Raw genomic sequence first — 23,992 nt, 5'->3', positions numbered from 1 at the left:
ATGAATTTTATCTTTTTAAAAGAAAATCTCTTCCTGAGCTTTGTGACCTGCTCTAGCCTGGACCCTGGACTAGTCACTCTCCAGACCTGTTAAAGAGCTATTGTCTTGGGATCTTCCTTCACTGTCACTCAGGGGACTCCCTTCAGCTGTTTCTTGCTTGCTATATCCCATGTCATCCCCTTTCTTGGTTTTCTCTGTCATTTTGATGAAGCCATATTTTCCTTAGTTTCTTAAGAAAGCAAATATTTTTTAGTTTGTTTCAGGAATTGTTTCCCTGAAAATTTTAAAGGCCCTGCTAAATTTTCTCCTACCTTCCAGGGTTCCTTTTGAATTTGATTTATTCTGATTTTTTTTCCTATTCTGATTTGACCCTTTGTATAATGACTTGTTTAACCTCTGGAAGCTTTTCGCTTTTCTTTATCTTTGATATTCTGTAAATGCACTAATGATGTGACTTGGGCATTTGCTACACCCCTTTTTTTTTTTTTTGAGACAGAGTTTCGCTCTTGTTGAGGCTGGAGTGCAATGGCGCAATCTCCCGGGTTCAAGTGATTCTCCTGCCTCAGCCTCCTGAGTAGCTGGGATTACAGGCAGGCACCACCACGTCTGGCTAATTTTGTGTTTTCAGTAGAGATGGGGTTTCTCCATGTTGGTCAGGCTGGTCTCGAACTCCCGACTTCAGGTGATCCGCCCGCCTCAGCCTCCCAAAGTGCTGGGATTACAGGTGAGCCACCGCTCCTGGCCTAGACACTTTCCATCTACGAAATTTTCTTGAATTAATTTATTGATGCCATCCTCCCCTCAGTTCTCTCTGTTCTACCTTTCTAGAATTTCTATTAGTTAGACTCTTGGACTATTCTTGGACTATAAGTTTTTGTGCCTTTACTCTCCTTTTTTTTTTTTTTTGAGACAGGGTCTCCCTCTGTCGCCCAGGCTGGAGTGCAGTCGCATGACCTCGGCTCACTGCAGCATTGATTTTGTGGACTCAGGCAATCCTCTCACCTCAGCCTCCAGAGTAGCTGGGACCACAGGCATACGCCACCATGACTGGTTAATTTTGTATTTTTGTAGAGATGGGGTTTCACCATGTTTCCCAGGCTAATCTCAAACTCCTGAGCTCAAGGAATCCACCCGCCTCAGCCTCCCAAAGTGCTGGAATTACAGGTGTGAGCCACCACACTCAGCCTGCTCTCCTGTTTTCTATCCTTGCCTTTTTCGTTCTGAAAGCTTTCTTCAATTTTGTCTTTGCGTTGAGTTGTTTGGTTCTGCTATCAAAATATATGTGTTTCTAGAGTTCTTTTTTGTTCTCTGAATATTCTTTTTTAAATTGGTATTATTGACTCATTTAATGTATGAAACAATACAGAAACTAGAAAATATAAATACTTATGTTAGAAGGCATTTTCTGACAGAGAACATCAGTTAACCAGCTTCATAAGTTGTAACCTCAAACCAGAGAAATTCACCTAAAATATACAGAATTTTATCATATTAATTTTTAGTGTCTATAGAGGTTATGTCTTATCTCTCTTTTTTAATGCTCCTTTTTAAAACTTATGTCTGTAAGCCTCTTTATTCTTCTAAGTTACTTTTTTCTTTTAGTTTGTTTTGGTCTGTCTTTCATAATAAATGCTTCCTTAAATTTCTGTTGATACTTGGCTGTCTTCTCATATTTAAAAACAGGGCACTCAGAGGCTGAGGCAGACAGATCACTTGAGGTCAGGAGTTCGAGACCAGCCTGGCCAACATGGTGAAACCCCATCTCTATTAAAAATACAAAAATAAGCTGGGCTTGGTGACGTGCTCCTGTAATTCCAGCTACTCAGGAGGCTGAGGCACAAGAATTGCTTGAACCAAGGAGGTGAAGGTTGTAGTGAGCCGAGATTGTGCCACTGCATTCCAGCCTGTGTGACAGAGTGAGACTCTGTTTCAAAAAAAAAAAAAAAAACAGAGGGGGCCACTACAAAGCAATTTGAGAGTTCTGTGCTTGTGGGTGAAGTTTATGGACTGTGGCATTCACTATAGAGTGATCTTCATGAGTTGTTTCCTTGGGGTACATCTGATATTTGTTTCTTTAGGTATTTTATCTTGGTTGGTCAGATCCTGTTGGTAAATTTTAAATTTTGCACTATTCATTTTCTGTCCCTTTCTTGCAGTCTCTAGGTGTGTGCAGTCTTAGGATTCTCATAGATAAAAGTAACTTCTCTAGGTTTCTGCTTCTTCCTTTAGATGTCTTTTTGACTCTCCTCACATTCTTATGTGCTTCCATGGCAATGAGCAGTTTGACAGACTTTTTAAAAAGTAAACAAGAGTTGGTGGGAGTAAACATGAGGCACCTAGAGTACAAAGTGGGAGTCACTTTCAGTGCCTTATTTTTCCTTAGTCATATTTGATCAGAAATTGGATGAACCTTCGGGATGCTGAGACAGGGAAGATACTCTGGCAAGGAACAGAAGACCTGTCTGTCCCTGGTGTGGAGCATGAAGGTACTTTCCAACCCTTTATCTACACAGGGCTGTAACCAATGCCAGACTAGCACCTGAGCATAAGAGAGCTAAGTTAACACATACCTAATAGGCGGGTGAGCCCCTGAAGACACAGCATGTTAATCCATGTGTTGTTGACAGTTTCAGTTACTTTCTTTTTTTTTTTTTTTTTTGAGACACAGTCTTGCTCTATCACCCAGGCTGGATGGAATGCAGTGGTGTGATCTTGGCTCACTGCAACCTCCGCTTCCCAGGTTCCAGTGATTTTCATGCCTCAGCCTCCCGAGTAGCTGGGACTACAGGCGTGCGCCACCACATCTGGCTAATTTTTGTATTTTGAGTAGAGATGGGGTTTCACCATGTTGGCCATCCTGGTCTCGAACTCCGGACCTCAAGTGATCTGCCCGCCTCAGCCTCCCAAAGTGCTGGGATTACAGGTGTGAGCCACCATGCCCAGCCAGTTACTTTCTTAACATTTCTTTCTCTCACTTCCCAAAACCCATTTTGTGCTGATATTTTACCATAGAACATACCCAAAGATAGAAACTAAGATCTCAACTTTTTTCTCCATAAGAAAATTTGCATTTTTATCTCCCTGAAGTAAAGAAGAAGTAAGGGGTTAAAATCACCAGAACAGAGTAGAGAGAAGGTACCCATGCAGCCCCCTTCCTGATGAGAGTAGTTAGATGAGGCCCTTAGATGCACAAAACCTGGTGTTCCTTGAAGATCTAATATCTTTCAGATACAGGTGACCAATTACAGACCTCTGCTTTCAGCCACACAAAGTGTAGTGCACTTACCAAGGCATTATCCAAAATGTAAGAAAGTGTTCTCTAAATCAGCTGTAAGAAGCTCCCGGAAATTTGAAGCATCATAGTCCTGTGGTTTTCATTTAGAAAGGCTTCAACATTTGTTTTTCTCTTACCAGCCCGTGTTCCCAAGAAAATCCTCAAGTGCAAGGCAGTATCTCGAGAACTTAATTTTTCTTCGACAGAACAAATGGAAAAATTCCGCCTGGAACAAAAAGTTTACTTCAAAGGGCAATGCCTAGAAGGTATTCTGCTGCCTACATGCCTGAAATCAGGGCTTAGGGCGACCAGGACAAAAGGCAACAATATCCAATGAACTAAAGCAGTGCTTTGATAACATTCCTTTTACAACTCAGTTTGTGGTAGGATTCCTACACTCTGCAAGACTGTGAATCCCCAGTGAAACAAACCAAAACAAAGCTAGCCACTACAAGGGGCTTTGAGGTCTCTGACACTGGGAGCATGGATGGTGGTGCCTGGTTTAGGCACTGACGTTGTATTGTGATATGATCTGGAGGAAGCTGCTATGAGCAGGGCCTAGTACAGTGCTCTACATACAGTATCATACAGATTTGACTGGCAAGGCCACTCTGCATTGAATTCTCACCATGCAGTGTAAAGGGCGCATAAGCCCCTTCAAGCTAATTCCAAGTGAATTTAACTATGTATCTATATATAGTTCACATCTAGCCTACCTCTAAGAAAATGCTGCTTATATTGTGTCCTGCTCGCTGGTCCTAGTCCTTTAGACCTCAAAGCATGAGAAGCAAGCCTTTGGTGTGGTTCAGAGGACAACCTGAGCAGGCTTCCCTGTCTTTTTTATGCCCCTGGTCTGAGAGGTTGCTGATAGCTTCCTTTGGTGGTTCTCAGGGTAGGAAGAGGCTCACTCTAGAGAGGGAGACAAAGAGCCCTTAAACTTTATACTGGGGCACCTGCTCACCCCGGCTTTTCCTTCTTCCTTCAGAATGGTTCTTCGAGTTTGGCTTTGTGATCCCTAACTCCACAAATACCTGGCAGTCCTTGATAGAGGCAGCACCCGAGTCCCAGATGATGCCAGCAAGCGTCTTAACGTGAGTGAGCAGGTCTCAGGAAATTATGAAGTGTGTCTAGAAACAGGCATTCCAGGCAGGTGGGACTCCTGGTGCCATTCAGTGGGCAGAGAGCTCGGTTGAGAAATAGAGTAAAAGAGTATCCAAGGGTATCTAGGTTTCCAGGTTCCTGACCTTTTTCATATGAAAAAGACAGTATGATAGAGTAGAAAGAATAAAAAAAAAAATAAAAATAAAACTTTAGATTAAACCAGATTTAAATTCCTGATTCACCCTGACTACCTGTGTCATCTTGGGCACTAATATGCTTTATCTCTCTGAGCCTTAGTCTTTCATCTCTAAACACAGAAATTAATTCTGTCTTACAGAGGTGTAATGAAGATAAAATGTGATGACATGGAAGGAGACTGGCATTTAATATATATACCGAATCTATGTTAATTTGCTCCCATTCCTGACTACCGTACTTCCGGTATCTCTGTATTTTGTTTAGATCACCTTTAACAGAATCTGGCAAAGTCCTATTAATAATTCTGTTTTCAAGGATACTACTTGGTTACAGTTTTTTGGAGAATGGCTTACCATATTAATAGCTTTGGTTCCTGTTCCAAGAACAATTTGTTTGTGCTTTTTCCAAAAACACTGTCAATAACTTCCTACCTCCCATTGTCTGTGGGAAAGATGTTAGTCTCTCAAATGTTATAGTAATAGTACCTTCTAAAGAGTTAGCTGGGCGTAATGGCACACACCTGTAATCCCAGCTACTCAAGAAGCTGAGATAGGAGAATTGCTTGAACCCAGGAGGTGGAGGTTACAATGAGCCAAGATCATGTCACTGCATTCCAGCCTGGGTAGCAGACCAAGACTCTATTTCCAAAAAAAAAGAGTCCCACAGATAATTATGTAATATTGGATCATCTCTTTCAACAGTTCCTTTATGAAAGCCATATTGAATTTGTTAAAAATTGAGGTTATTGACTTTAAGGTTTTTTGTTTTGGTTTTGGGTTTTGTTTATTTTATTTTTTTTAAAAACAGGGTCTTCCCATGTTGCCCAGGCTGGACTCCAACTCCTGGGCTCAAGTGATCTTCCTAGCTCAGCCTCCTAAGTAGGTGAGACTACAGGCATGTGCCACCATGCCTGTCTCTACTTTTTAAGTTTTTTTTTGTTTGTTTTTTTGTTTTTTGAGACAGAGTCTCGCCCTGTCACCCAGGCTGGAGTGCAGTGGCGTGATCTCAGCTCACTGCAAGCTCCGCCTCCCAGGTTCAAGCAATTCTCCTGTCTCAGCCTCCCAAGTAGCTGGGATTACAGGCATACACCACCACACTGGTTAATTTTTTTTGTTGTATTTTTAGTAGAGACAGGGTTTCACCATATTGGTCAAGCTGGTCTCGAACTCCTAACCTCAGGTGATCCACCCGCCTCAACCTCCCAAAGTGCTGGGATTACAGGCATGAGCCACCGTGCCCAGCCCCTTTTTTAAAGTTTTTAATAGTTTTTTTTAACAGCCAGGTGTGGTGACACTTTCCTATAAACCTAGCTACTTGGGAAGCTGAGGCGGGAGGATTGCTTGAGTCCGAGTTTGAGACTAGCTTGGGCAACATAGCAAGACCCCATCTAGATTTTGTAAGAGGCTGGGCGCGGTGGCTCACACCTGTAATCCCAGCACTTTGGGAAGCCAAGTCGGGTGGATCACGAGGTCAGGAAATCGAGACCATCTTGGCTAACACAGTGAAACCCCATCTCTACTAAAAAGACAAAAAATTAGCTGGGCATGGCGGCACACGCTTGTAGTCCCAGCTACTCGGGAGGCTGAGGCAGGAGATCACTTGAATCCGGGTGCTGGAGGTTGCAGTGAACCGAGATCACGCCTCTGCACTCCAGCCTGGGTGACAGGGCGAGACTCCACCACAAAAAAAAAAAAAAAAAAAAAAAAAAAAAAAAATTGTAATAGAATTTTTTAAAGTTTTAATAGTTTTAAAAGTAGATTTTTTTTTTTTTTTTTTTTTTTGATATGGAGTCTCGCTCTGTCGCCCAGGCTGGAGTGCAGTGGCAAGATCTCGGCTCACTGCAAGCTCCACCTCCCAGGTTCCCATCTTTCTCCTGCCTCAGCCTTCCGAGTAGCTGGGACTACAGGCACCCGCCACCACGCCCAGCTAATTTTTTGTATTTTTAGTAGAGACGAGGTTTCACCGTGTTAGCCAGGATGGTCTCAATCTCCTGACCTCGTGATCCGCCCGCCTCGGCCTCCCAAAGTGCTGGGATTACAGACGTGAGCCACCGTGCCTGGCCTAAAAGTAGATTTTTTAATTACAGTAGTAGCTATTTTTATATCTTATCAGCCAGTCAGATTCTGAGTACCTTATTTACCTGTTTTTTGGGGTTTTTGTTTTTTTTTTTTTGAGACGGAGTCTCGCTCTGTCGCCCAGGCTGGAGTGCAGTAGCATGATCCCAGCTCACTGCAACCTCCGCCTCCCAGGTTCACGCCATTCTCCTGCCTCAGCCTCCTGAGTAGCTGAGACTACAGGCACCCGCCACCACGCCCGGCTATTTTTTTTTTAATATTTTTAGTACAGACGGGGTTTCACCATGTTAGCCAGGATGATCTCGATCTCCTGACCTCATGATCTGCCCACCTCAGCCTCCCAAAGTGCTGGGATTACAGGCATGAGCCACCACGCCCGGCCTATTTACTTGTTTTATAATTAATTACCAGCAGAAATGTATCTGCTGGTTATTAATTACCCTGGGAAAGTACAGAGTAGTTTAGGAAAGCAGGGATTTTTTTTTTTTTTAGATTTTATTAAACTTCATTTGACTTCTTCTTCACGAGGCGTGATTTTTTGTTGCTGTTTTTTTTTGAGACGGTCTCGCTCTGTCTCAAACCTACCATAAGATGAAAATATCATAAGTCAAAAATGCATTTAATATCCCCATAAATCCACTATAAAGTTGAAAGATCATAAGTTGATTCATTATAAGTAGGGAACCAACTATACTTAACTTTTTATTTTATTTTTATTTTTTATTTTTTTTGAGACGGAGTCTCGCTCTGTCGCCGAGGCTGGAGTGCAGTGGTGTGATCTCGGCTCACTGCAAGCTCCGCCTCCCGGGTTCCCACCATTCTCCTGCCTCAGCCTCCTGAGTAGCTGGGACTACAGGTGCCCGCCACCACGCCTGGCTAATTTTTTTGTATTTTTAGTAGAGACAGGGTTTCACCCTGTTTAGCCAGGATGGTCTCAATCTCCTGACCTTGTGATCCGCCCACCTCAGACTCCCAAAGTGCTGGGATTACAGGTGTGAGCCACCGTGCCCGGCTACTTAACTTTTTAGAACCCCCAAAAACAGTTGCCCTAAACTCAGCTCAAGTGTGATTTGGTAAGGCCATGGTCTCTCCCATTTTACAAATGGGAGCACTGAGATACCCACCAAGAAAAATGAAATTCTTCCCTCACACCTCACAATACAGGTGCATCATTTAGTGTTCTGTAGTTGTAAGTCATAGAAACAGGCTCTGGCTAATACAAGAGCTAAAAGACTAAGGGGGAGAGCTGGGGCGGCTTGGAAGATGCAGATGGGCAGGAATCCCTGGATGGCTTCCTCAAGGAGAAGCTACAGGAAGGATCTTGCTCAAGGGAAAGAGTCTGATTGGCCTAAGTTACATCCTCTGTTCACCCTTTTGCCAGGTGAGTGAGGGGCCACTCACTTGGCACATGGACTGGAGGAAGGGTGGTTCCCAAATGAAGAGCAAGGTGCTGTTACCCAAAGGCAGGAAAATAGATGTGGGCCAGGCCAAAGCCCACCTTTCGACTATTGTAAGTACTGTAGGGAAGGATACTGCCCCTGAGGTCTGCAGGCTTCTATATGTAAACCAGCCAGAGGTGTCCGTGAATGCGGTATCAGAAAGTCAGTCGGATCTATAAGCACCCTGTGTGCAGAGCACTCTACTAAGGGCTTTAGAGTGTACCAAGGAGTGGAGACATGCTCTCACTTCTGACTTGTGAGCTTGACAGGGATGAATGTAACCACATAAGTTAAATGTCATGTTAGACTTGTAACCCCATACAGACAAGGATTTTAATGTCCCCAAGCTAAGACTCTGGGTGGGTGCATGTCCATTGGCCCAGGAATCCAGATGGAAACCACTTTGTGGAAATGAAATCTTGTGCCTAACATGCTCACTCTCTTTTGCCCTCTGTTTCTCTTCTTACTTACAGTGGGAACGTTATCATAGAAACAAAGTTTTTTGACGACGATCTTCTTGTAAGCACATCCAGAGTGAGACTTTTCTATGTTTGAAAGAAGAATGTGTGTACATTTCAAGAATTTGGGTTTTTTGGAGGGAGGAGGAAACTGTTTACTTTTTTCCTCCACACGTTTGATTTTTGACACATACACCCCTAATTCCCTCAACAGCAGAACCTACCTGCAGCCACCAGGGGACCAGCTCTGTGTAGGTAACCAGATGGCTCTTTTTCCCAAGCCACCATCTTCCAGCTGACCAGACTAAACTCCCAACCCCAGACCAGGGCAGGGGACAGGTCTCAAGTCCTTCCCAGCATACACACAGGGAACAAACACATACCACAAACCGGTAACTGTACCTGTCACTCTCCTTGTCTCCTCCTTGGGCCCTACAGGCTACACATCTACCTTTGGCCCCTGGTTTTGGAAAAATTCCGTGTTCCTGACCCATGTTTAGTTTTTTCCTACCATTTCTATTTCACACATTCTCATACATTTAACTTGTAAAATAGACTGTGATATTATTACATAATGTAATTAAAAATATGAATTAAAATATTCCTACAGTCTTTAGCATGGCACTGCTTTTATCTCTCCTTTTTCTGGAAAGTGAACCTGGCTGCATAATGGAAAGAAACCAAATATAAGATCACAACTGTATTTCACTCCAGGAATGGAACTGATAGATCTTGTTCCCTAGTGCCACAGTTACTGCTTTCCAAAATTGTGCAACATACTTGAACCAAACCCATGACCTTAACATTTGTCTTTTAGACACAATCTTTAATGGTTCTTTTCCACAACATACATGCACCCTTTGTTTGTTTATTATTGTTAATTTTTTCTATTTGTTTACAGTATTCATTTGTTCAAGAAGTTTCAAGAAAGGGCAATTCTAAGTTAGTAGAGTAGGGACTCTTGTATTCCTAAATGAGACTAGAAGCTACAAAATGAAAAGATCTGCATGAACCTAACTGGAGAATGATGGGAAGGCATCTGGGCTGGGAGGAGGCTGGGAGGCCTTTAAGACTGTCGTCATTGGAAGCCAGCGTGGGAGAGAAGGGATTACAACTGGCAGTGCTTTCAGGTCTGACATAAGAGAGAACACCAAAAAGTGTTCTTACCTCTGAGCTACTAGTAGCCTTCAGTGTCTTTTTTTGTTGTTGTTTGTTTTGAGACAGAGTCTCACTCTTGTTGCCCAGGTTGGAGTCCAATGGCGGGATCTCAGCTCACTGCAACCTCTGCCTCCTGGGTTCAAGCAATTATCCTGCCTCAGCCTCCCGAGTAGCCCGTCACCACACCTGGCTAATTTTTTTGTAATTTTAGTAGAGACAGAGTTTCACCATGTTGGCCAGGCTGGTCTCGAACTCCTGACCTCAGGTGATCCGCCTGGCTCGGCCTCCCAAAGTGCTGGGATTATAGGCATGAGCCACCGCTCCCAGCATGCCTTCACTATCTTTTATAAAATACCAACAATTACATGTTTTCAAGTTACCAAAGCAGTAAGGTCTGAGGCCAGAGGACAGAACACATCAAAGGTATGGCTCTCTTTGGTGTAGCTCTTGCTCTCAGATTCCTCTTTTCCTTTTCTCTCTATTACCTGAGTCTGTTTGCATCTGCGGGTGGGGAGGAGAAACCGTATATTTTTAGTGTACTACCATCTTTCAATGATGATTCAATTCCTCATATTAGATCTGTTGTCTTCAAAAGCTGTTTTTTATTTATTTTATTTATTTATTTATTTATTTTGAGACAGAATCTTGCTCTGTCGCCCAGGCTGGAGTGCAGTGGCATGATCTCAGCTCACTGCAACCTCCACCTCCTGGGTTCAAGCAATTCTCCTGTCTCAGCCTCCCAAGTAGCTGGGATTACAGGCGCACACCACCACGCTGGTTAATTTTTTTTTTTTTTTTTTGTATTTTTAGCAGAGACAGGGTTTCACCATATTGGTCAGGCTGGTCTCAAACTCCTGACCTCAGGTGATCCACCCCCCTCGGCCTCCCAAAGTGCTGGGATTACAGGCATGAGCCACCATGCCCGGCCCAAAAGCTATTTTTTAAATACCAAAGTTTGGATGGAAAAACAAGTTGGGGTAACCCCAGCAATTTAGGAGACCAAGGCGGAAAGATCGCTTGAGCCTGGGAGTTCGAGACAAGCCTGGGCAACAATGGTAAAACCCAGTCTCTACAAAAAAAAATGATAATACATAAATTATCCAGGCATGGAGGTGTGTGCCTGTAGTCCTAACTACTCAGGAGGATGAGGCAGGAGGATTGCTTGAGCCCAGGAGGCAGAGGTTGCATTGGGTTGAGATCGTGCCACTGCACTCTGGCGTGGGTGACAAAGCAAGACCCTGTCTCAAAAAAAAAAAAAAAAAAGAAAGAAAGAAAGAAAAGAAAAAACATAGCCGGGCATGGTGGCGGGCGCCTGTAGTCCTATCTACTCAGGAGGCCGAGGCGGAGGTTGCAGTGAGCCAAAATCATGCCACTGCACTTCAGCCTGGGTAACAGAGCGAGACTCTGTCTCGGAAAAAAAAAAAGAAAGAAAAAAACAAGGTGAAAATGAATTGCTTTATTGTTTATTTATCTATTTATTTATTCTTTTTAGAGACAGAGTCTCTCTGTGTCACCCAGGCCAGAGTGCAGTGGCATACTAGCTCACAAGAGCATCAAACTCCTGGACTCAAGAGATCCTCTAACCTTAGCCTCCCGAGTAGCTGGGACTACACATGTGTGCCACCATGCCCAGCTAATTTTTAAAAATCTTTTTTTTTTTTTTTTCTGAGACAGAGTTTCACTCTGTCGCCCAGGCTGGAGTGCAGTGATGCGACCTCAGCTCACTGCAACCTCTGCCTCCCAGGTTCAAGCAATTCTCCTGCCTCAGCCTCCTGAGTAGCTAGGATTACAGGCGCGCACCACCACATCCAGCTAATTTTTGTATTTTTAGTAGAGATGGGGTTTTACCATGTTGGTCAGGCTGGTCTTGAACTCCTGACCTCGTGATCCACCCACCTCAGCCTCCCAAAGTGTTGGGATTACAGGCGTGAGCCACCGCGCCCAGCCTGAATTACCTTCTTAAAATGCCATCTCTTTTTCTCAGAGTGAACCCATCTCTTCTTTGCTAAACCATATCTGCTCCCCATAATTCCATCAAGGAATGTTCTCATGGGACTGTACACACTGTAGTGGAGAAAGGACTTCCCAGAGAATGCTTCTCCACTCACTCATCTGTCCAAAACAGTCAGACACGCTTCTTGCTAGCTGCTCTGAGAAAAATAGAAAGTGTGTGCTTCAGGGACAGTACTGACTAGGGGCTCCAAGTAGTGTGGGTGGGATTTGAACTGGTGGGGAGGAAGGCTGAATGCTAGGAGAAGGAGGGAATTGGCGCAGGCCTAAGTAAACACAAGCAAAAGGAGAGGACAGGAGAACTGTAGGGACTAGGACCCTTGTGAAGTCAAAGTCAGCTCTTGCATGGTGGGCCTTAATGCAGGCCCAGATGCCTGGAGATGCAGCTTTTTCTGGATACACTGAAGGCTGCAGAATGTTCCCGGAAAGAGACTCATATAGACCAGGCCTGGCACAGTCTATGGCCACTGATTTTCAAATCAATGATGGGCATCTCCCCGCCCCACCCGGCTCCCAGAGAGTCTGATCAGTAGGTGTGAGGCCCAGAAATCTGCACCTTAAAGCCGCCAGGTGATTCCAATGCAGGTGGTCTATGGACCATGCTTTGAGAAATACTGGTAGAGGCATTTAATATGTGTTAGAGACATAGATGTGTACATGAGGATGGCTGCAGGACAGACTGAGGTCTCCAAGCAGCTTGCTTAAGGAACAGAGTCCCATCTCTGACCTGTACAAGCTGAGAGGGAGAGTTCACCTGCTCAGGGCAATCAAGAGGGGCTTAAGAGTCTGTGCTGGGGAGGAGAAGGGGGAAGAATCCCAGGCCGCACAGCCTTGGAGAAGGAGACTTGCAAGAAAGAATATAGATTTCTATTTAGAGAATTTTGGTTAAACTTTGCTGTGTAATATGCAATACACCCTCGCATCAGTACCCCCATTATGTTTCTTGCCAGTGTTTTGAGTATTGGGCTTTTGTGATGGGGAATGTGATGAAGTACCAAGTCTGGCCCTCGTTAGGCAGGAAAGTCTTCCAAAGGGGATATAGCCACATTCAGGCCACACTGATAGGCCTATTATACCCACTAATAAGATGCTGTGCTAGGCACAAGCTTACCTTTACTGAGTTTGTCTGTAGTAGGAGGATACAACAAATAATTACCAGAAATGCCATAAGAGGCTTGGGGCGGTGGCTCATGCCTGCAATCCCAGCACTTTGGGAGGCTGAGGCGGGTGGATCACGTGAGGTCAGGAGTTTGAGACCAGCCTGGCCAGTATGGTGAAACCCCGTCTCTACGGGAAAAAAAAAAAATATCTGGGTGTGGTGGCAGGCACCTATAATCCCAGCTGTTCAGGAGGCTGAGGCAGGAGAATCGCTTGAACTCGGGAGGTGGAGGTTGCAGTGAGCCAAGATGGTACCACTGCACTCTAGCCTGGGTGACAAGAGCAAAACTCCATCTCAAAAAAAAATAAAATAAAATAAAATAAAAAGCTGGGCGCAGTGACTCATGCCTGTAATCCCAGCACTTTGGGAGGCCAAGGCGGGCGGATCACGAGGTCAGGAGTTCGAGACCAGCCTGGCCAACACAATGAAACCCCATCTCTACTAAAAATACAAAAAATTAGCTGGGCATGGTGGCAGGTGCCTATAATCCCAGCTACTCGGGAGGCTGAGACAGGAGAATAGCTTGAACCCAGGAGGCGGAGGTTACAGTGAGCTGAGATTGTGCCACTATACTCCAGCCTGGGTGACAGAACTAGACTCCTTCTCACACACACACAAAAAATGTCATAAGAGAAATACCAGGTAGAAATTTAAAGGAAGAGGAGATTATGCTCAAGACAAAATCGGAAAAGCCTTTTCTCCAGATCCTTCAACCCTCAGCCCACAAAACATGTTCAAATCACCTTAAAAAATAAATTTCTAAAAATAAGACTTCTCTTCAATCCTGCATGGCCTTCAGCTCCTGCCCTAGTCCTTCTCTTTCTCTGCAGATCCAAACTTGGAATTGTCTTCACTCACGCTTCCCACTCCTCTCATCCATTCCTCAAACACTGCCATCTGGCTCTGGCCCCACCCCTTTTGTCGGGCCCCTTCAAGTCCTTGCTTTCTCTGCTGCATCTGATTCTTCTGACGTCTGCTGGGTTTCTCTTCTCCTTAGAGAAGAGCCCCTCTTCTGGGTGTTCTGCTCCTTCCTCATCTGTAGGCTCTTCATTTTTCTTCCAGCTGCCTCGTCCCAAAAATGTTTTAGATTTTCTTTTTTAGTTGTAGTGTATTGAGAAGATGCTATGTGCCAATTCTTTAAGCATTACGCATTTACTCCACACACATTTACTGAGCACTTTTTATACTCCAGACACTGTTCTAAGCGGTGGAGATAACTTACTAGACAAGATGAGATGAATGAGGGCCCTATTTTACCATTAGATTTTTTTGTTTGTTATAGATGGAGTTTCGCTCTTGTTGTCCAGGCTGGAGTGCAGTAGCGTGGTCTCAGCTTACTGCAAACTCGTCCTCCCAGGTTCAAGCAATTCTTCTGCCTCTGCCTCCCAAGTAGCTGGGATTACAGGCGCCTGCCACCACGCCTGCCTAATTTTTGTATTTTTAGTAGGGACGGGGTTTTACCATGTTGGCCAGGCTGGTCTTGAACTCCTGACCTCCTGATCCACCCACCTCAGCCTCCCAAAGTGCTGGGATTACAGGTGTGAGCCACCATGCCCAGCCAATCTCCCATTAGATTTTAATGGGAGGAGACAGAAGGCAAATAAATAATTTCAGATAGTGATCAGTGTTCTGAAGAAAACAAGACAGTGCAATGACAGCATCAGTCTGGCGTGAGGGGGTGTAGAAACTGAAAGAAGTCAAGGCCAGGCATGGGTGGCTCACAACTATAATCCCAACACTTTGGGAGGCCAAGGGGGAGGATCACTTGAGGCCAGGAGTTCGAAACCAGCTTGGGCAACATAGCAAGACCCTGTCTGTATTTTTTTTTTTAATAAACAAATGAAAGAAGTCAACATTCAGCAATTGACTTCCAAAACAGGATTTTTGAGTCTCCAGCACAAAACAGGATTTTTGAGTTTCCAGATTTTCTTCTGGAAAGCCAGGCTTTACTCAGAAAGAAAAGAGTTTTTAAATCTCTTAAACTGACATCAACATGGCAAGAACCAGGTGTACCGTACTTGATTACCTGTTGAATACAGAGAACTCAGGCTACAACGTGAGGGAAATCCCTGCGTTACAGGAGGAGGTGAAAGCCCTCCCCTTGCAGCCTAGAGTACGATGGAGAAGAGAAATGAGGAAGAAGTCGGGCAAAGAGGTCAAGTGTGCTTGCTTTCCTTCACTCCCAGTCATGGGTGAGAGGGGTGGCTGGATACATCCACCCAGGTGGGCATGGGCTGTCTCCATTCTCCTTGCCCTACTGCCCCACAGCCCAGTAGACCCTAGCCCGTTGACCTCACTTCATAAACATCTTGTTCGTGTCCTCGCCATCCCCACGGGCCCCACCTCAGGTCCTGTAACCATCTCAGGACTGCAGCATGGGCCTCCCTTCCTGACTTATCCTCCACATCACAGCCAGAAAGAACAAGCTAAGGTGCAATCTGATCACCAGCCCTGCTAGTTACAATACTGTCCTGTACCTGTGGGACAGTACTTTAAGCCTGTATTGTCAAGTTTATTTTTAGAACTTCTTGCTAGTGACCTGGTAATTGTTGCACAGCTTTCAAAACACACTGTTAAAATGGTCCTCAAAGTGAAGACATAATCAGGCTTAGCAATTCTCTTTGGTGATTTTATTTGATCTGTAACCAAGCAGCTTCAGCTGTAGCTTTAAATAAACTGAGGGGTGGAGCCGGGTGAGAATCGGGGATTTGGTGAAGATGTTTCGTTCCCAGGGCACTTCCACAAACTCACAGGGAGGCCGCAGGATTTTTTTAATTTTCAAAGAAAATACAGTGGCACTGAACATCTGTCCTATTAATGCTTAACTATTAGCTAAGATTGTTAAGTTTCAAATTAGGCCGTGCTGCATTCTCTTTGATGAAATATCTGGGAAGCTGAGCTTGCGGAGGTTTCGGTGATAAGAAGCAAGAACCCAGAGAAAATCAACGTGAACAGGAGATGAGGGTGGTGGCGTCCGTTCGGATTCCAAGGTACAAAAAGCTGTGCAGTGCCTAACAGGCACACACACCCCATTAGTAAGTCATTCGTTGTAATCAAAAATGAAATTAGGCCGGATGCGGTGGCTCATGCCTGTAATCCCCACACTTTGGGAGGCGGGTGGATCACTTGAGGCCAGGAGTTCAAGACCAGCCTGGCACAGTGAAACCCCACCTCTACCAAAAAATACAAAAATTAGCTGGGTGTGGTGAGGCATGTGCCTCTAGTCCCAACTACTTGGGAGGCTGAGGCAGGAGAATCGATTGAACCTGGGAGGTGGAGGTTACAGTGAGCTGAGATCACACCACTGCACTTTAGTCTGAGCAACAGAGTGAGCCCGTCTCAAAAAAAAAAAAAAAATTTTTTTTCTCAATTTATGTGGCTTCTTTTCTCCAAAATAATATGACAAGCTACTAAGGGCAGAAATGCTTCATAAGTTGTTTGAACCTAACTAACTAAAGAGGAGTTGGATATTTATTTTGGCATAAAAGTTACTGAAACACTAAGATTGCTGTGAACAGAGAAAGTTGGGGGACCTCTGTTAAGCTCTTAAAGACATATTTGTCTTGAAGGACGAGGCACCAGGGCTTACACCTGCAATCCCAGCACTTTGAGAGGCCGAGGCAGGAGGATTGCTTGAGCCCAAGAATACAAGACCAGCCTGGGGAACAAAGCAAGATCCCGTCTCTGCAAAAAAAAATTTGTTTTAAATTAGCTGGGCGTGGTGACACACACCTGTGGTCCCAGCTATTTGCAAAGCTGAGACAGGAGGATCACTTGAACTCAGGAAGTTGAAGCTGCAGTGAGCCATGTTCATGCCACTGCACACCAGCCTAGGCAACGGAGTGAGATTCCCGTCTCAAAAAAATAAAATGTCTTTCAGAGGGTTAAAAACATATACTCAGCTGGGCACGGTGGCTCCCTGCTGTAATCCCAGCACTTTGGGAGACGGAGACGGGATTGCTTGAGATCAGGAGTTCGAGATGAGCCTGGGCAACATGGTGAAACCCCCTCTCTACGAAAATACAAAAATTAGCTGGGCGTGGTGGTGCACACCTGTAGTCCCAGCTACTCAGGAGTCTGAGGCGAGAGGATCGCTTGAGCCTGGGAGGCAGAGGTTGCGGTGAGCCGAGATCACTCCACTGCACCCCAGCCTGGGTGACAAAGTGAGACCCTGTCTCAAGAAAGAAACATACACTCATCACCATCACTGGCAGCTGTAGCAACAAATGGGTATTGACCACCCACTTCTGAGCTCTGAAGCAGCTCTTGGTTCAATGGAATGCTTTTGAATTCTTGCACTTATTAAAGGAAATGCATTCAACGGAAAAGGCATCTAGTCAGATATCTTAGAATGGCTTCTTAAGTGAACTGACTTACTCAAATCATCCCCTAAATAACTCTTCTCTGTTATAAGCAAAGTTATTGTCACTTGAATGCTTTATATATATTAATTATTTCATTTTGAGCTAAATTATGTGCATTTGAGATATAATATGCTATCTGAATATTTTATGGGTCACAAGGTGCCCTGGCATAATCCAGTGGAGATGATTGGTCTACTTGTTTACAGAACTTAAAATTACATTTTATTGTTTTATGTTATTAAACAGGTCAATCGTGATCATTTCTTTTCTTTATGATACACTGTTGGCCATGCATATTGTTTACTTGAGGTCTAGCCCTCAGTCAGGTTTAGAATCTAAATAATCTCCTCTGGCAGGTATATACTAACTTTTAATTGGCTTATATTCAGCAACAAGCTGAATATAATTTAACAGATATTGAAAAATTTGAATAATATTCATTTGGTAAAATTAGGCTAAGATTATAACGTTTTTCTTGGAGGATTCCAAGAAAGTAAAAGCAGACTTACTTAAAAATAGACATTTTCAGCCAGGCACAGTGGCTCATGCCTGTAATCCCAGCACTTTGGGAGGCCGAGGCAGGCGGATCATGAGGTCAGGAGTTCAAGACCAGCCTCACCAACATAGTCAAGCCCTGTCTCTACTAAAAATACAAAAACTAGCCGGGCATGGTTGTACACGCCTGTAATCCCAGCTACTACTCAGGAGGCTGAGGCAGGAGAATCGCTTGAACCTGGGAAGGGGAGGCTGCAGTGAGCCAAGATTGCGCCATTGTACTCCAGCCTGGGCGACAGAGCGAGACTCCATCTCAAAAAAAAAAAGTAGATGTTTTATGATACTAAAATAATTTGACAACCAGAGTGATCCTCAAACATTTGTAGGCTACAAATGATGTTATAGCACCAAATTCTAGAACCTCAATTGTGGATTTAATGGTATTTCTGGAGGAGATACACAGTGATATTCTAAGGAAAACCATGCCTCTGCACACAGGCATCTCTTTGGCCTCTTACCTGAGAAGGCAAAAAACCACTGGGACGGCCACATCAAAAACATGTCATTGCACAAGAGGCTACCGGTAAAAGTTAAGTTGCTGTTTTTGATTTCTCTTTAATTTTTTAAATGTTTGTAAGAGTCAGGGGTCGCACTATGTTGCCCAGACTGGTCTCAAAACTCCTGGGCTCAAGCAGTGCCCCCACCTTGGCCTCCCAAGGTGCTGGGATTACAGGCATGAGCCCACCGTGCCCAACCAGTTTGTTATTTTGGTAGGCCCTGGGCAGTCCTACCTCAGTCTCTCCTCCCAGTCCCCCCTCCAGTCCCCTCAGTCCCTTCTCTGTATCCCCCTGCTATAATCTGAATGTTGGTGTCCCCCCCAAAAAATTCCTATGTCTCCCCAAGGAGACAGTGTTAGGAGGTGGGGCCTTTGGGAGGTGATTAGGCCATGGGGGTGGAGGCTTCATGAATGGGATTAGTGCCCTTATAAAAAGAGACACCAGAGAGCACCCTCCCCCTTTCCACCATGTGAGGACACAGCAAAGAGGCATCGTCCATGGGCCAGTAAGCAGCCTTCACCCAACGGCAAGTGTGCCAGCACCCTTTGGTTTTGTTTTTGTTTTCGTAGACAGCCAGCACCTTTGATCATGGATTTCCCAGACTCCAAAACTGTGAGAAATAAATATTTGTTGGGTGGTGGTGGTGGTGGTGGTGGTGGTGGTGGTGGTTTTGAGATGGAGTTTCGCTCATTGCCCAGGCTGGAGTCCACTGGTGCAATCTCGGCTTGCTGCAACCTCAGCCTCCTGGGTTCAAGTGATTCTCCTGCCTCAGCCTTCTGAGTAGCTGGGATTCTAGGCATCTGCCACCATGCCCAACTAATTTTTGTATTTTTAGTAGAGACAGGGTTTCACCATGTTGGCCAGGCTGATCTCGAACTCCTGACCTCAGGTGATCCGCCTGCCTCGGCCTCCCAAAGTGCTGGGATTACAGGTGTGAGCCACCGTGCCCAGCCAATATTTACTGTTTATAAGCCACCCAGTTGAAGGTATTTTGTTACAGCAGCCTGAGCTGACTGAGTCACCCCTTAGTCTCACCCTGCAGTCCCCCTCACATTCCCCCCCTCCAACCTCCTGAGTCCCCCCACAGACCCCTCAGCTCTTCCAGTGGCTGAGTCCTCTGCGGTATGAGCCTCCTATGCCATAAACAGCTGGAGCTGCACCGGTCCCTGTCACACTGTGTCACCTGAGAACCCTGACCCATCCTGCCTGTAGAAGGGTTGCCAAAATCCCTGTAACCTGCAGTCACTAATCATAATGAACAGTGACAGTCGGAGGGGGCCTGTGTTTGTCCTCACCTGGACAGGAGCAGAGCTGGTGAGCTCCGTTCCAGTCATGAGGAACCCAAAGCCTCATAGGGGAAGTTTCTTGCCTAAAGCCTCCCTCAAGTAGGGTCAGAGCCGGGCCTGTCCTGCTCCCAGCATCTTCAGGACAAGGCTGAGCATGACAGCTGTGGAGGATACGCCATCCTCTGCTGCTGCCTGTTCCCTTAGAAGTCCTTGGCTGGGATGTCATCTGATCCCTTCCATGCACCACTTTGACCTGGAGAGCAGATGGCCATTTTTTGGCTGGAGTGTCCTTGAGAGCACCAGAAAGGAGGAGTGGTGAGTAAGCCTGGTGGCCAGCTATGTGACAAGGTCTCAAGCAGCCACACCCCTCAGACAGCAGCATCTTTCCTCTGCTTGGAAAGGACCCAGAGAGCAGGGATGAGCGTATAGTTCCTCAGATGCTGGTGGCTTGGCACCCCAAGACACAGGCATTCTATGTTGGCATCCACTGAAGGACCTGTGTGGTCTTTGGGGCATTGTGTGGCACTAGCTGCCAGCCCATGAGGTCACTTATGTCTAAATTCTCTCTCTCTCTCCTGATCCAAGCCCCACTCCAGTCAGCCCTGAAGGGCTTGACCCCTCCCTGTGTAGTCAGCAGGGCCCTTTCTCACTGTTCTCTCCCACTGTGGTCATGTCTCTGAACTTTGGTCCATGATACATAAAAACACATTAGCCCTTTTCTACTCTTGAGAGCTTGATTTCTCATCTCGCTATGAGAGAGTCACTTTGAAACTCAAGCTGAGCAGTGTCTTCTTGGCCCAGGCTGCGTCCTTCCCTCAGAGAATGAGACTCAAGCTCCCTGCCTAGCCCTAGTGGTGGAAGAGCTATGAGGGGAAGTGAAAGAAGTACTCAGGGGCAGTAACAAGGGCAATATTGACATGTGGTTCCACTACCACTGGGTGCAGCCATACTCCAGGTCCACCTGCCCAAGAGCAGGCCCAGGTCACCCTGATTCCATTTTGAATTGTATTGAAATTCCTCAAGTACCCACTGACTGGATGTGGCAGACATCAGTTGCTTTCTCCTGCCCAGCCTCCCTCCTATTCATAACACTGACTTTTCATAATGGAAGATCTCCTACCCCATTCTCACCCTCTGTCCAAGTGCCTCTGTGGGTCTGACTTGGGGGTGGGGCCACATGACCAGATCTCACCAGTGACAGCCTTCTGCAGGACTTAGGCTGGAACCATGGGGGAAAAGACTGGTTCCCCCTCAGAGATGGTGGGTCCCAGCAGGCCCCATGAGGAGGACCTGCAGAGCACAGCCCAATTCCAACTGAACTAGGAATGGGGAATGAGGGGCTGCTGGCTTCCCACAGGGCTCATGATGTCTGTCACACTGCTTTCTCAAGAGTTTCATTAGAAAACCAACAGTCCTGTTAACATACTACCTTTTCAGCCCTCCCACTCCCACCACCAAGCTAGGTGAAGAAGCCGCAAACAGTAATCACCATATTCAATAGTATTATAGCTGTGAAACGGCCAGAAAACAAAACCAATGCCAAAGAAAACAGAGCTGACGGAGGGCGGGAGGGAGACGGGTTCCTGATGACATGGTTTAAGGACCTGAATCCTGCTGTACCTGAAGCCATGCTATCTCAGGACATCCTAGTGACAACAAACTTCCTTTTTTTATAAACCAGTTTGTGTTAGGTTTCTGTCACTTGCAACTGAAAGAGACCTAACGGATGTAGAGATTTCTGTTTTGCCTTTTTTTCTTTGTTTTCTTTCTTTCTTTTTATTGATTGTTAATTTATTTCCCTGCTGAAATCTATGTGTGGAAAATTTACAAAACAACCTTAAAGAAAAAATAATTCCACCACCAAGAAGTGACATTTTGGTGAACTTCATTCGTGACTTTTTTTTTTCTTGATCATTAGATTATACCGTAGACACAATTCTGTATCAACTTTTTTTCTCTTGACATTTTAAAACAGGCTCTTCTCTACATTATTCAAAACTACTTGTAGTTCTGGAGGGAAGGGCACATGCTTCACATTAACAGTTAACAGAGGGCTACTGGACCAGACAAGGAGTTGAGGGGGGGTCTCACTGTATTCCTCACATAGTATTTTTGTCTAGCGTGAAGGTCATGCAGTGGGCCTGGAATGCTTTTATAAATTTAAAAACAATTTTGAAAATTTCTTGTAAACATTGTGATATCTACCAAGTGGTTATACTGTAAATGACTTGCCTGCTTCCTGATGATCAAGCATTTGGCTTGTCTCTAATTTTTTACTCTTATCAATCAATAATGTCAGGCCAGGCACAGTGGCTCACACCTGTAATCCCAGCTACTCTGGAGGCTGAGGGGGGAGGATGGCTGAGCCCAAGAGGTCAAGGCTACAGTGGGCCCAGATCATGCCACTGCACTCCAGCCTGGCAACAGAGCCAGACCCTATCTCAATAAAATAATAATAATAATAATAATAATAATAATAATAATAATAATGCTGTTATGGACACCTTCAGGTCTAGTGCCTCCCTCAGCAGTTCTTTTTTTTTTTTTTTTTTTTTTTGAGACGGAGTCTACTCTGTCTCCCAGGCTGAAGTGCAGTGGCCCAATCTCGGTTCACTGCAACCTCCGCCTCCCAGATTCAAGCGATTCTCCTGCCTCAGCCTCCAGAGTAGCTGAGATTACAGGCGCGCACCATGCCCAGCTAATGTTTGTATTTTTAGTAGAGATGGGGTTTCACCATGTTGGCCCGGCTGGTCTTGAACTCCTGACCTCAAGTGATCTGCCCGCTTCAGCCTCCCAAAGTGCTGGGATTACAGGCGTGAGCCACCTTGCCCGGCCTTTCCTCAGCAGATTTCCTGGCAGTGGCCCTTCTAGGTCAAAAGTATGTGCACATATTTTTTGGATCTTGATATACAGGATCAAAATGTTTTCCAGAAAGATTTATGCCAGTTTCCACGTTTTACTGTCCCCCTACCTAGAAATGCCAGTTACCTCCTCAGCCAAGGGCATGCCTGTCTCCCGTGCTGGGCTGACGCTGACACGGAGCGCTGTCAGCACAGGGCCCAGGCTGCCTGCAGCCATAGGAGGATGAGGCCCATGTGGGGTTCCAAGAGCCAGACTGTGGAACAAATTCTCAAAGGAATCCTTCTCCATCATCTGCTTAGTTCAGCAAACATTTCCCGAGCCCTGGTGAGGGTCCTTGTGCAAGATCAGCTTTTATTGGACACTAATGTCCTTCAATATGTTAATAGCGCTCTGTGAAAAAATCCAGGTCAAATAAATTGAGAGCGAACTGCATGCTAAACTTTCCTCTCGGAAACTCAGTACCCTTTGTATATTAGAATTCCCTTGGCACTGCCCAGTGCCCAGTGAGTTCTACAGAAAGAGAACCTTTCTCTTTTGTTTTTTTGTTTTGTTTTGTTTTAAGACAGAGTTTTGCTTTATCACCCAGGCCAGAATGCAGTGGTGCAGTGGTTCACTGCAGCTTCGACCTGCCAAGCTCAAGCTATCCTCCCACCTCAGCCTTCCATGTAGCTGGGACTATAGGTGCGTGCACCACCACTCCTGACTAATTTTTAATTTTTTGTAGAGACAGGGTTTCACTGTGTTTTCCAGGCTGGGGCTGGTCTCAAACTCTATATCTCAAGTGATCCTCCCACCTCAGCCTCCCAAAGTGCTGGGATTACAGGCACGAGCCACCATGTCCTGCCAGAAAACCCTTTTAGCATTGCTTAACCTAGCGTTTCTCCAGATGGGATGGAGTCACCTCCCCTTTCTCAGGTACACCTTGGGGCAGAGAGACAACTGGGAGGTTCCAGGCTGCATGAAGACGGGATCTCACACCTTATCCAGAAGCCTCCCAGGGCCATCGAGTCACTTCAATGAGTGTGTCTGGCTGTGAGGCCCGATGGGAGCACTGGGAGGTCAGCGGGCCAGAGATCACTGTGGGCTGGAGAAGAGGGGATTAGAGGCTTCACACAGAGGACGCCAGGTGGGCAGCTCAGATGACTCGAGCCATCCCCCCACCTGGCTGGAATGGTTCAGGCAGGACTCAGATCCTGCTGAGAGACTGACCATGAGATCACAGCCTCTTCTGAGGCTGACTCACCTCTCTGTATTCCTCCCAATCTGGAAACCACACCAGAAAAGGCATCCCCACACCTCTGTCCCCCACCAGCAAGCTGTCTTTGTTCATGGAGGCCTAGTTGGCCCTGGAGACTGGAGCCTGAAGCCCTGCATTCTCCCTGTTTATTAGTTGGGAGTCTTTCAGTTACGGATGACAGAAAACCCATCCTGAACTAGCCTAAACCGGGAGGAAATTTACTGGCTTGTGTAACTGAATACTCCGCATGGCTGGACTGAAGCACTCAAGCAATGTCATCAGAATTGAGGTTCCTCTGTCTCTTGGCTCAGTTCTGCTT

The 23,992-nt window shown here is 45.6% G+C and overlaps 1 protein-coding gene across 2 annotated transcripts in view; it reads left to right on the top strand.

The window, feature by feature from the left end:
* Positions 1-9,166, top strand: part of PDE6D (phosphodiesterase 6D) — a 48,724-nt gene extending 39,558 nt beyond the window's left edge. The window contains exons 2-5 of one of the 2 annotated variants that reach the window (XM_003821871.5): positions 2,398-2,486; positions 3,415-3,540; positions 4,260-4,365; positions 8,561-9,166. In XM_003821871.5, coding sequence (XP_003821919.1) covers positions 2,398-2,486; positions 3,415-3,540; positions 4,260-4,365; positions 8,561-8,642 — 403 coding nt within the window. In that variant the 3' untranslated portion in view covers positions 8,643-9,166. The remainder of the gene's footprint in view (positions 1-2,397; positions 2,487-3,414; positions 3,541-4,259; positions 4,366-8,560) is intronic. The other variant, XM_057301542.2, reaches the window with a different exon arrangement.
* Positions 9,167-23,992: the final 14,826 nt, after the last annotated feature.

Source organism: Pan paniscus, chromosome 13 (assembly GCF_029289425.2).
Source record: "Pan paniscus chromosome 13, NHGRI_mPanPan1-v2.0_pri, whole genome shotgun sequence".
In the NCBI taxonomy this organism is placed as follows: domain Eukaryota; kingdom Metazoa; phylum Chordata; class Mammalia; order Primates; family Hominidae; genus Pan; species Pan paniscus.
The sequence above is the reverse complement of the archived record's forward strand: the minus strand, read 5'-3'. Positions and strand labels throughout refer to the sequence as shown.